This window comes from Grus americana, chromosome 14 (genome assembly GCF_028858705.1).
Source record: "Grus americana isolate bGruAme1 chromosome 14, bGruAme1.mat, whole genome shotgun sequence".
In the NCBI taxonomy this organism is placed as follows: Eukaryota; Metazoa; Chordata; class Aves; order Gruiformes; family Gruidae; genus Grus; species Grus americana.
In genome coordinates this window covers 16568319-16581890 of record NC_072865.1, presented here as the reverse complement: position 1 = coordinate 16581890, position 13572 = coordinate 16568319, and the positions used below count along the sequence as shown (strand labels likewise).

The following is a 13572-nucleotide window of genomic DNA, read 5'->3' as shown; positions in this document are numbered from 1 at the left end:
GGAGGTGAGGGTGGGAATGGCCTCGCTCGGGTCCACCACAATAGTTAGTTGGATCCAAGAGCTCACGGGTGCTGCTGGGGGTTTCCACGGGACCTGTGCTAAGCTGCACACGCGCTCTGGAAACCATAGTCAGGGCTGGATAAATGGTCTCTGAGTATTTAGCTGGCAGGACTGGACCACTTTCAAAAGTTGCATTTAAGAACATCCTGAGCTGGAGAGGGAGCCTCGTCTTTCTGCAACCTGTCACATCTCCTCCTATAGTAATTAATAGTAAAAAGGGTACTTCGCTTTCAGTTTAATTAAATTTCCTTTTGCAGAAGGATAAGAGAAAGTAGCAGAATCTCTAATTCTGAAGAGTTTCAGCTTCAGGAGCTTGGCAACAGAATAAAGGGCATAGGGGACGGTGCAACGGGTTCTCATTGCAACCCTCTTAACTGCAAGAAAAAAATCTACTCCAAAAAATGACCTAAGCAGCTTACCAGTAGAGGCCAAGGGTAATCTAGAAAAACTGTGATAATGCAAAGTGACTCCACCTTGTGATTTCATGTTTTATGCCTCCATAAAAAAAAGAGAAACAATACTTCACTTCTTTAAGAGGTTTCACTTGTAAAGAACAGTCAGATAACGTAACAGCACTTCAAGTCCATCAACACAGAAATCCATCCGTGGTGACGGACGTGTGGGGCTTCACCTGAACACGCGCCCAGACTCACCCTTCAGCGGGAGCAGGGCCCGGGGTGCCGGCGCGTGCGTGAGGGGAAGCACGTAGGTCACAACGGATGGCTCTTGTTCGCACAGCAAAAATTAGACGTGCTGTCTTAGTGCTGTAGGTGTTACACAACACGGCCACTCAACTGCTCTGCTCTAAAAATGCCCTGGAGTGAATTAATGCCCATAATCAACTTGAGGATCTCTGTCGATATCATGAATCATTAAAAACCTCATTTGCAACCCCAAAAGCAAAACCGTTCTCAAAATTAAGTAGAGCTCCCTGGCTACGTACTGCAATGAGATAAAAGCAGCGGGGCTCTGGCTGATGGATAGTTCCCTTTCGACATCATCGGGGTGACTGCTGAGGAGAGGGTCTTTGCTCTTACCTCCAGTTTTGAAACGTGGTAGAAATAAGCAATCTCCCAAAGACGACAGATGTCATGAAGGCTTCCTGGCTCACAGCACGGCCTCCCGTCTTCCATTTCGTGTTACGTTACTGCATTTTCAAACTGTTTGGATGTTACTTTAGTGCAATTAGACTAGTTCCAGGATTGAAACGTGGCCCTTTGAGGGTTGCTAGTCGTGAGGTGCAGAGAGGGAATTGCTGAAGCATTTACCAATTTTCTGCTGTGTCCTGAACCGAATTTCAGGTGGTGTGTCTGGAGGACTTTGCTTACCCCGAGATCAAAGGAACGGCCCTCTGTACAATCCACAGTGGAACAACAGCCAGGAATTTCGACGCGTAACGTAAGGTGCTGTGTGTATTAGGTGACAGACACTAAGAGCTTTTCATTTTTAAAAGATTTCACAATGGAAGACAAGTAGTTCACAGGAGTTTTAGAGACTTTATTTATGTATAAACAATTTAAACACTTTGCCATAAATTATCTTTGCCTGTCTCTAGTCTTTGCTTAGCAGCAAATTAAAATTAATATAAAAACTCAATGAACAATTCATACATGTATATTACAAAAAAGTTCTTGTACCAAAGTTCTTATTAGACTTTTTTTTTTCTTTTTTCTTTTGTGGTGACTGTAATGTGATTGTCTCAGTTTCTCGACCAAACAAACACACTAATAATTTTTAAATCTGAAACAGTGATTGTGCCTTCTGGCTGATGTATGTACAGGGTGATCTGACGTGGTGCCCATTTGCAATAGTGTAACACAATGCCCACAGCTCTACTGGAACTGATACCAACAAACTACTGAATCTAAACAGACTACACCCTGTAACTGTGTTATACTGTCCACAATGGAAATCTTCAAAGACAAACAGAGTATGAAATTTATTTGTAGTGATTTATAGCCACCATTTTGAATGTAACTTTACACTCTGCCCTCTTTGAATAAGTTAAGCTTCAGGCCAGACAAGTGGAGGGTCAGAGTGCAAGTGTGGTTTTGTTACTTTTAAATATATTTTTCTTTACTATTTCCAGTGCGCTCTCACTTGCATTCTCATTGTCCTCCAGTTGCTACACACAAATCACCCCAAAGTCATGTTTTAAATGCACCTGTATTTTGCTTTAAATGAAAACCTCTTGGATATTTACCAAACAAGCAGTCTGAATCATCTGTGTTTCATCAGCTGGTTAGTGAAAGTGGCCCACTTGGATTTCTTAGTTTGCTCACGTGTGAATGGAGTGAGGTAATACAATACGAGGCCTTCTTTTTGTTTTTCTTTAGACCCAGAACAAGTGGGTAATATTTCAGGGGTACTTTTTAATTTGTACGGTTAGAGTTTTCAGTCTGGCTTTAGTCCACTTCAGGATGTGGGTTTTAATCACTTGAACAGTAGCATTTAACTCAAAAAATATGAGCTTTTTTTGCCACTTACTATCCCAAAGTAGCTCAGCCTAGTGCCCCCATTTAGGTCTTCATCTCCTTAGGAGAGGAGATAACAGTTATGACTACTGATTCATCCAGCAAAGGATGACAGCAGGTTAATTTGTTACCTCTTTCCCATTTCATTCTGTCTTAAAAACTGGATGTTGCTGCTACTGTCTGCTAGCTCTGGGTACTGCTCCACGGGCAGGACATAATATCCCTCGTAACCTTGAACCCTTCCCGTGTTCAGAAGCTGCTGCTTCTCTCCGTCTGTCCATACGCGGCTGCCCTCCCGGCCGTCCCGTGCCTTCTGCTGCTCCTTGGCCCAGGCCGATCCAAGGGCTCGCTGCCGAGCCTGGTCTAGCACTCTCGCCTTCTCCTCGTCCAGCGTGTCGGGGGTCAGTCCGTAGCGGATGTTGATCAGCAGGGTGGAATACTGAAACTCAATATTCGTAAACCTTCGAGTCCTCCCATTGACGAGGAGAGTGGGCTGGGAGACGGTGACGTTGACTCCGCTCTCCAGCACCTTCCGCCCGCTGGTCATCGCGAGGGTGACAAGGTCGCTGTCGGCTGAGCCTATCTTGACAAAGTAATGGGTATCCTTCCCCTCGATGCTGTAGTGCATTTTCTCCAGGTAGTGAGCACTGTTAAGGACAGAGGCAATCTTTCTGCTATCGTCTGTGGCTATGCTGGAAACGCCGGTGGTTACACGGCCTTCCTTCACAGCGAACATGATTCCTTTCCCAATGATAGGAGTGGTGGTTGCAAACCAGTGACCTGCTTTTTCTCTAACATTGGCATGTAATCTTTTAGATATCACCTGTCCCTCAAGAGCCATGAAAGCTTGGTTGTGTCTCTCTGTCGTTTGCTGAACTCCTGTAATTAGCTGGGGAAAACAAAAACACCAAAGAAGATATAGATCTGAAAATACTTGTTTCAGAGACCAATACTAATCTTTGCTGTGCTTCTTTAAAGGAAAGCCATGCCGTGAAAAATTCTCCGCTATGGGACGACCGCCCTCAGTTACCCGCCCCTATACACATCCCATTCAGAATCAGGTAAATACTCCTTTGGCAAATTATTTTGCTGTCAGTGATACCAAATAAAATACTTCTCATTAATCACAAGTATCAATTTTGGCAAATTACATGATGTCCCTTACAAGAATAAGTAAGACCCAAATCTAGCACAATTTTAATCAGAGCTTAAACCAAACGGAATAATTTATTAAAAGATGGCACTTCTGGACACTTTTGCCCAGAGCTTTCAACCAATATATATGACTGAAATGCTTATGAATGTAAGCCGCCTTGCAAATAGATGAAATTGCGGCTCCAAAATACCAAAGCAATTCCTGAAGAGGGGATTTAGATTCTCAGATGACTTGGAAGCCTGTGAAAGCAGTATGTTTGGGTTCATCTGACCATTCCAGTTGTATTACCGCAAATGTGAAGTGAGCCTAGCATAGACTTAGTTTGAAATTGGCCTGGTACTCTTTTTTAGTTTATTAAACGAGTTGGAATTTATTGTAAAGGTTGAAAGCATACACCATTTTCCACCTTAACCTGGCAAGTAAGTATGAACGCTGTAACTGAAGTTAACCGTAGTAACTGGAGTGGCAAACCAAAAGTGTCAGACAAAAAATGATGAGAAATCCTATTACAGGGTGAGAAGTAGAACCATTTCTTAGCAGCACAGCAAGTACCAACCTAAGTTGATTGCAACACATACGTTATTAGGATGGTTTTACCAAAGGTACAACAGATGATAAATTGCCCTGACAAAGTCTCCCTTTGTCATTGCTAATCAAGTTAATCGAGTTACAACTTGTTAATCAAGGAAGAACTCAATAAAAGACAAACTAATGACACTGTAATTATGATAACAACGAAGGCTGGCAAGAAAGGCATATGTTCATTAGTATAAAATCTAGCTATACTCACTTCATTTTACACTGAAATAAATTCTTGGCCTTCAGCTGTAACTCTAGAAGAGCCAGCAGGTTCTATTCATAGCGTGGGACAAATTTATCAGGAAAAATAACTTCAGATTTCTGCCTACCTGTCCATTTTCACATGTTTGACTCTCAGACAACTCGTATGGCGGTGACACAAAGTACATTTTTGCTCTGGGGAAACCAGGAATAATGTTGCTAAGCTGAAATCCAAACATCACCAACCAGCTTTTGACATCTAAAAATCAAAAGTAAGCAGGCAAGTGAGAAATAAATGCGTGTAATAAATACAAGAAATCAAAAAATTTAGGAAATCCATCCTTGACCTCCTTAATTTCAAGTAGCAGTGGAACTCATAATTTATATTACAGCGTGGCACTTTACAGAATTGTAGTAATCCACCAAGAACAGGCACAGGAAATATTGCTTTAAATTTACCCAAATAGTTCATCAGGGATATGCCACCTCTTTCATTCTTTTTCCATTACAGCGCATGGATTATCCAAACATTTTACTGTATGTGATACTTCTTCCATCTCTGACACCTTCTGATATGGCTACTGTAACCTATAAACTGTAGTGTAAAACGATGTTTTAGTAGGTTAGTACTCCTAAAAACATCTGCAAAGTCCTCTGGGAAAATACTCTTCTATGTCCTACTTCTGTTAGCTGTCATCGGGTCTCGGGAGGCTCCATTAAATGCAGCCAGAAGCTAGCCTTGTAATTCAGACGTCTAAATTTAGGTACCGTGAATATCTTCCCCATCCCTCTGGGCCCCGGAGGGAAGAGCAGGAGCTGCGCGGGAGGGTTACAGCTCAGCTCTGGGGTGAGCTGCGGGACCTTCCAGCTCTGCGTTCCACCGGTGAAACTCTGTCTGCATAACTAGTTGGAAAAGCTAAGGAACTAAATTAATAACAGTCAACTCAGCAGGTGTTAAGAACTAATGATGTATTTTAGTTATCAAAACGATGGCTTTAACCAAAAGAAAAAGCCCATGGCCCTGTTTTACACTTCTGTTTCCTGCTTCTCTTTTTCTGGCTGTCACGGCGACAAGAAGCCGCGTGGGAGCATGGGCGCTTCTCATTTGATTTGGACCTATGGTCGTGACCATTTCTGTTTAAAAATCTCTCCTGTCTTTCCCAGCAGCCTTCTCTCCTCGCTGGCCTGCGGTGCCTCCTGACGCTGCTCTCGCCACTTCTTTGCGTGCGCCCAGCTCCACGCGTGCAGAGAGACACGTGCTCTGGCTGAACTCGGCCGCCCCGGGGACGGTGGCTGCAGCAGGGAGGTGCTCGCTGCCCGCAGGCACCCGCCGGACATACAGACCTCAGCCACAACGCGGCTCCCGCTTGCTGCTCCAAAGCCTGGTTTCCCACAATTTTTAGCAGAGGTAATGCTACATCATAAAAAGGGTACTACTACTTGGTTGGGGACGTTTGACAGCAAACATCTTTTCGTGGGCATTCTGACCCTAAAGTAAGTAGTGAAATACTCTGTTTCTACGAAGATATTTGTACATATCTCCCATCACAGAGAAATACCATATTTTTCCTCTAGCTTTGGACAGCACAGGGTTACTGCTCGTTTTTAAGGCTTCAGTTTATTTTATGGTAGAATGGTATCTCCTGAACAAATCCCTTCAGCTGCCCTAATTCCGCAAAAAAAGCAGAGGACCTATAAACAAAGTAGCTACTGTTTTGCTTAGCTAGGGTGTTTTGCAGCACTGCACTTGCTACAGGAATTCCTTTTCAGCAAAACCTGTGAATAAAGCAGTGTTAACAGTAAGAATGGATTGGGGTGGGGAGGTATTTTTTTTGTTTTCTGTTTGTTTGGGTTTTTTTAAAACTATGACAACCAAGGTGCCACCATAATCGCTTCTTGAACAAGATAATCTCTTTAGTCCATGCAGCAACAAATATTTTCATCACCAATGAAGTATTTTTACAGACTGCAAAGTGTGTGATACCAAAATGCAATGTATCCTCCTACATTTCACCCAGTGGATAGATAAATTAAATGAATGCAATTTCAGAACGTAGGAAAACATCGTAAGACGACACTGAAAACCTGAATCAAACAGTGGTGGATGAAAATAGGAATTTTGTTGAATTTAAGACAAGAGAATTTGATCCCAAGGTAATTTCAGTCACCGGTATTTTCACACTATCAGATACAAACGGCACTATCTTCAAATTGCAAAGTAGCTACAGTAGAACCGTGGTGTGTTACACATACAATTAGGTCCCAAGGTACTAATGAAACTTGCTAGGATTTTCTTTGAAGGAAATGCACACTTTTCTTGAAATTCTGCTGAAATTAAGATAGCTCCTTTTTAAAAATGATATCACTAATTATTGTATACTGCACATTCAATTCTGAAAAAAGCTTTTCCTGAAGACATATTAATTACCTTTCTTTTTAGAAATTGCCAGCAGCTAGTTCAAGTACTGTGTGATCTTACTAAGTGAAAAATTATTACTAATTAAGAAGAGGTTACAAGTTTTACCCAACTCTAACATACGTGATCAAAACTACTTTATTGTTTCTCTGTCTCAGCTCTACACGTTCCATGAAATTTCTTAGTCTTTCAAGAGGAAATAATTTTTAAAAACATCAAAATTTTTGTTTTAAAGACTAAAGACTGTTTGCATATTGAAAGTTAAATGGGAAAAAGAGGTTTAATTAAATCCATTCTTGGTGGTAATTCATAATGTGCCCGTGGGCTCAGTCAGCAGTTAATTTCAGAAGCAGCCCTGAAGGGAGGAGATGCTGAGCAGTTCTGCAACTAACCTGCCAGTGATTCCTGTAGGTGACTGCACTTTTCTTTATATAAAATTAGAACGAACGCATCTTCATACAGTACTAGTTCAAGAGGAGGAGCACTGTGGCTGGGCTGAAATGGAATATTTAGGCCATTTCCCCCCCCAGTTCTTTGTGGCTTCTCATTTAGCACTCTTTACTGGGGGAGGAGCAGCATCAAAGAATCAGGACTAGCCAGCCCCCTTCGTAGCACAAAAAGGAAAACGGCCCAACCTTGATGGGAGGATTCAGCTAATAGCTAGTAAGGAGAAGTCTGACTTCTTTCCCAAATTAACTTCCAAACAGTAGTGGTTTTTTTGTAAAAAAATGTAATGAGGTCTCACCTGTTACGTAATTCTTTAGATCCAGTTCATTGCTGAGAGGGTTGTTACTCTTGAACATGTACAGATTGAAAGGAGCGGGTTCCTTACCAATGTTTTTCCACATAGTGTAATCAGGAGATGTCCAGCGTCCAGCCAGGACATCGTAGTCCCTTTGGGTAAAATGGACGAGTTTGGTTAAAGGATCATACAGCCCTCCATGGAACCCAATAACCAGCTGGAAATCGGGGTTAGAGTCGTAATAAATCTCCCCATACGCTGTGTACTGAAGCTGTTTGATCATGAGGCCGTTGATGCTGAACACGGCTAACGGAGTGCCTGTGTTATCAGAGGCGACGTAGTATTCTTCCCCGCTGCTACTCTCCATTGCAAAGAGGTGGCCTTGCAGGTCGTAGTACAAAGAGGTAATTTCTGAGTTGGAATGATTGTAGACATGAGTTACCCTTGTTGGATTGTGAAGATCAGCATAAAAGTACTGTAGATGATGCCCCAGGTTAGTCTTACAGGAAGCCCTTCGTCCAAGTCCATCATAACGGTACTGAACGCTCCACCCGTTTGCTTTGTTGTAAGCTCTTGTCAAGAGTCCTTTGGAGTTGTACTCAAATACATCGGAGCCTCGCTGACACAGGAACCCGTCATCATCAATTTTGTATGGTATGTCACCTAAGCGCGTAATCCTGTCTCTTAGGTCATAGCGCAGAGGCATCAATCGGACGCTGTTTCCAGGATTCAAGAGATGAAGGTTTCCATTCAGATCGTAACTGTAACGCCAGGTTGGCCTATCATTTACTGCTACGCTTTGCAGTTGCCCGTCTCCGTCATAATCATAGGTATACTTGGTTGTGTTGGCATACGGACCAAGTTTCAGTTCTCTTTTAGTCACCCGTCCCATGCTGTCATATTGTACAGTCATCCAGTACATTAGGGATCTGAACATTTCGTACTGAACCTCTTTAATGCGTCCATGGGTATCAAAGTGCTTACTCAGTGTCATAACTGCTGTAGTAATAATTTGATTTATATCATAATAAATAACTCCAAATTTGCCAAAATGCTCTACTTTGCCAGAAATCTCATCGTAACGGTAAAGATCAACTGGAAGAGGCGTCTCGCTTATTATGGGTTTGATGCTCGCGATCCGAAAGCTATTATCATGATATGTATAATCAAATCTTGCATTGACCATACCTTCTTCAGAGAACCTATAGATTTGTTTGTCAACGAGAGGGCCGATTTTACGATAGCGGATTGTACAAGAAAACCCTCCACTTTGCAAATTCACCATTTTTAGGACACCTGTAGTTTCATCATAGCCAAAAGTAACCGCAGTGCTGTCATAAACGATTTCAGATAATTTGGATAGCTTTCCATACTTGTAGAAGACTTGTCGGCCAGTACCTAAGAATGATGTTTTCAAAATCCTCCCGTCATCGCTGTAATCGAAGATCACTGATGCATTGCTTTCAGGAGGATTATAAATATTTCTGATGTAGCCAATAGAGGTGTGGGTTGACATGCTGTGCCGAGCAACGCTAGGCATGGTAACAGCGTGAAGTCGGTCTGAAGAATCATACTCGAAGATGTACTGTCGTTGACTCTGAAGCAGTAATACCATCGACTATAGGGAGAAAAAAATAATACAGTTACTGTCTTTCAGCGTGTGACCTCTGAGAGGGCATTAAAGAAAAGTTTACTGAAGAGGCACTGATGTTAAAGGAACGCAAAGAGAATTAGATACATTAGTTAGGGGCACAGAGCTGCTCAGGGATATCGTCAGACGGCCAGATGAGAGGATCTGCTGCTTGGAAATCAATACGCTCCCGCTCCAGAGAAGGGGGAGGTTAGCAACCTATTAGCTACCCTCCCTTTAGCAGGACTTGTTTTTTCTTCTTTTTCTGAGGGCTGCAGAGGAGTTAGATGAATGACTGGAGTTCTCTCTCTGCTAGCAGTTGTAATTCATGACTATAACTGTGAAACATGTGAGAGACTAAGCAGAGAACATGGGCTCTGGTTTGCTTAAAACAACCGATTCGGGGAAGGGAAGGGGAAAAATAATGTGCAGTTTTGAAGTATTTAAGACGCTTTCATGATTGAAGTGTCTTAATTAGGCTAAGTAAAAATGCATTACCGCATTTTCATTTAGTAAATAATGATTAGAGACGAATTACCTGGTTCTGCTTGAACCTTTTGTCAGGTTTAGTCATGCATTTTTGGTCTTAATTAAGCACAATTTATTGTGTTGGTTTATGCCATTATGGTAGCCTAATCGCTTTCAGGAAAACATCAAAAGACACAAACCATGAACAAAGTATTTCCCATTACAAATTCGTCAAATTCAGTCGACTAATTGAAAAATAAGGAATTTTGAGACTAGGTGCAAAGGGATCCTTACCAGCTGGAACACCTAAAATTGTAAGATAATTTGTGCGCGTGTATGTTACGTACAGAGCTTAAAAGGAAGCCACATAGTACTTGGCCTCTTTGTAGCTACTGTCAGAAGGTAAACCCGCATCACCTACTTTTTCTAGGTAGGTGTAGCTCCAAACTTTCCCATCTGCAAACATGCGTGACGTGATCCTGCCTTGCTTATCGATGTCCGTTCTCTCGCTCATGGCTCCGCGCTGCAGCCCCGCCAGGCGCCCGTTGAAGAAATAAGACACGTTGACAGCAGCCAGGCCGCTGCTAGGGAGCCAAAGGAAAGGCCGTCCGAGCTGATCGTAAATTATCCTCAGCGTAAATTTGCGGTGGTCATCATAGATTTTCTCGGTGCGTATGTTCCGGTCGTAATCGATGGACAGTAAATTCCTTCCGTGCACCTACGGAGTGAAAGGAGCTGCGTTCAGTGAGCAGCGGGCACTGCGCCTCTGGGGCTTTCCAGCGTGAGACCCGCATGCACAGAGGAGAGAACCCAACGTCCCCACGTTTTTGGAAGGTGCAGGACACCTTCCTATTAACTGCCTTTTGCCTTCTACTTCTCGGCATATTGAAATATGTAACTTTGAGCGTTTCACTGGGAGATTTCCCACCTCCCTGCACGATGGGAGCCGTAATCTGACAGAGCAAGGCTTCCTTATTCTCAGAGCAGACACACCGCACACCTTGGTTGCAAAGTGCAGAGTGCTAACACTCAGCAGAGAAACTAATTCTTTTGCATGGAAGTAATTTTTCTATTTTGGCCATCAGTAGTTCTTAGCCTTTTTCATTACAATGACTCCAAGAACAATAGAAGAAATTATAATTTTGTGTCTTCACTGAGATTTAGCCACTCAGCTTCTGTAGCTGCAACACCCTGCTTATGAATCTGTTCATTTAACGTTTTCTTCATTTACTTTCCAAATATTCAATAGATCCCTCAAGCAACCTGATCACTGGGATGGGTTTCATTTCTTCTGATTAAAAATCCTTATCATACAGGCTGGGAAAAACAGACTTCTAGTTTTGAGAAACAAAAGTCTTAAATAATTAGGTTAAATTTTTTTTTTTTCCATTTTTTTTTTTCTGTTACAATTTTCAAATCACAGTACAGCATGAAGTGTTTCAGTCTCAGATTTCTGTTTTTTATTTTATATTTTAATAAAAGAGAAAAACAGAACAAAGGCGCATAAGAATGCCAAATGGAGAGGCTTCTAGTAAGAGTACTATAACGAGAGATACATAAATATATTCACTGGAGGCTAAGCCACAGAATTCAGGCTAATGCTGTAATCTGATAAAGCTTCTGAAGTAATTTAATTGTAGATGCATCATTAATAAAGTAGAAGTCTTTAAATTAGATATAATTTGAGAGCAACGACTACTTAAAAAGTATTCATCAGTTTCTGGGAATTTGTTCTTCAGCTTATATTTTACAGGAGCTTTGATTAAGCAACGTTTTCTCTTATCCAAAATTAAACTGCACATCAAACAATATGTAAATTAACCCTGAGCCTTTCTCGAGGACATAAAAGTTATTCTGAGATATTTCCACTGGCAGGGGTAAACCCAATTCCCATCCCAACTGACTCTGTAGGAATTCAGTTATACGGAAAGCAAATCTAAAATTAATACAATTTTGTGTTTGTAAAGAAATAATTATTTCAAATTATCGCTCATTATCCTAATTTTTGCCATTAATAAAATGCAGCTCTTTAAGAGTTTGCATTTCCTTAGTGGGCGATCATTAGAAAAAGCTCTTTTCTGTAGGTTTTCCCAAAAGGTTATTCCAGAAACGACTTCTCCTGTGACTCCAAGAAACGATAGGGTATTTTTTTTAAAACCACCTTGACAAAATAAATCATATTCTGCTCTCCCACTGTCATGGAAACAAAGGCAGGGAAGCCCAACTCAACGTCAGTACTGTCTCAACTGGTTACCCTCGTCATGTAAATGTAGGATCAGTCCTGATGACAGAGACATTTCAACCCCTTTCCTTCACAGAGCTCTTGGGGAAGCAGAAGAGAGCGTTCACTTCTCAAAAGCATTTGGCTGTAACATTAAACTGTTAGCGTATGACTGAAAGAACCCAATTTCTTAAGGACAGGCAGATTTTTGTAAAAAGAAACAAAGAAAAGTCTTCCAAAAAGATTAAGAACTTCATTTTAGCTTTTGGTTGGGTGTTTTTGATAGGTTGGGTTTGTTTTTTTTTTTAATTTCCGAAGCTTTGTAAAGCATAAAGGGGTTTCTTCCTTCCGCTACAGTACCTACAACAGTAAGCTGCACGTAGGAAAGTCTGATTCCAGGTATCCTCCCCTTTCTCAAAAACATTATAAAGGTTATTAGGTTTTTTGCCATACAAAACTAAAGTATTAGGGTTTTTTAAAGGATTGCACAGAAGAGCTATGCACACGCACAAACATCACTTAGAGAATAAAGAAGCACCTGCTTGGATAACTCGGTAACTTCATCTTCATTTGTAAAATGAGTAAAACCAGAGAGGTTAGTCGTAGCGTTGGATTAATTACACAGAAACCCAAACAAAATGCCTAACTCCCACTCTTCCTGGGAACACCAAGAACACTACTACAGGTATCACGACTGACGATTATCTAACCAACTCTTACTGTTCCACTCCCACCACGCACAGCTGGTTTTCCCTTGGCTGCTGCTGGCCACGCGGCCGGAGGGACGGGCGCTCTGTGCCTTGGCTAAAGGTCTTGCAACAAAAATCACTTAGGTGATGCTGCACGGTAACAAAAGCTCTGCAGAGGGAATCGTACCAAGCCTTTACCTGGAGCTAGCGCAAGTCACTGAACGTGCGGAGCATTAAACAGCGGTGGAGAGTAAGTGGGATAATAGAAAGGTGAAGTGCGGGTCTTCCTTTCTGGGCTTCGTGAGGTTTGCACAGGCCGGCACGGGCAGCTCAGCGTGCCGCCAGCGGGGATGGCACGGGCAGCAGCACTACCCGAGGAAAAGGGGTACGGGCTCCCCTAAGTACTCGTACTCCTGAGAGGTGAGTCCCGTAGAACAACCCCCGCTTCGGTACTTCTTGACTCTGAATTTGGGGTTCAGGCGGCGGCTCCGCGCACTCGCTCAGCGGTCGCCCTGGCGCCGCGTTAGTTCTGCAGCTGTGCCCCGCGTCTGCGCCACAGCTGGCCCAGCTGCCGGAGCCTACCCCTGCCTGCCACCTGCTCCCCCAGTGTGCCCACCCGCTCGCTCCGTTTCATTCACTAAACGATTTATAAAGATGAATTAGAATAAATGAGATGCAAATAAATTCTATGCTTTCTCCCTCATTTTCAAATTTCATTTTCAGTCCACTCAACCTGTTATAATCTCATAGTGATTTTCATTTAAAAGAGCTAAATGGATATGTGATTATTGTTACAGGAACTAACACCAGACAATTAAATGTTGAGGTGTTGCTAGATAAAGCAGTGTTTTGATTTGCATAAACATGATGCAAGAAAACCCATCTCCGGCAAGGTTTCAGCTCCAAGACGTGTTTAACTCCAGCTAATTACCACAA

The 13572-nt window shown here is 42.3% G+C and overlaps 1 protein-coding gene across 14 annotated transcripts in view; it reads right to left on the bottom strand.

Moving 5' to 3' along the window:
• Positions 1 to 1553: 1553 nt before the first annotated feature.
• Positions 1554 to 13572, bottom strand: part of TENM2 (teneurin transmembrane protein 2) — a 683800-nt gene continuing 671781 nt past the window's right edge. For all 14 annotated transcript variants that reach the window (XM_054842022.1, XM_054842024.1, XM_054842023.1 and 11 more), the window contains 4 exons: positions 10148 to 10444; positions 7632 to 9246; positions 4599 to 4729; positions 1554 to 3423 (listed from right to left, as the gene is read on the bottom strand). In XM_054842022.1, coding sequence (XP_054697997.1) covers positions 2662 to 3423; positions 4599 to 4729; positions 7632 to 9246; positions 10148 to 10444 — 2805 coding nt within the window. In that variant the 3' untranslated portion in view covers positions 1554 to 2661. The remainder of the gene's footprint in view (positions 3424 to 4598; positions 4730 to 7631; positions 9247 to 10147; positions 10445 to 13572) is intronic.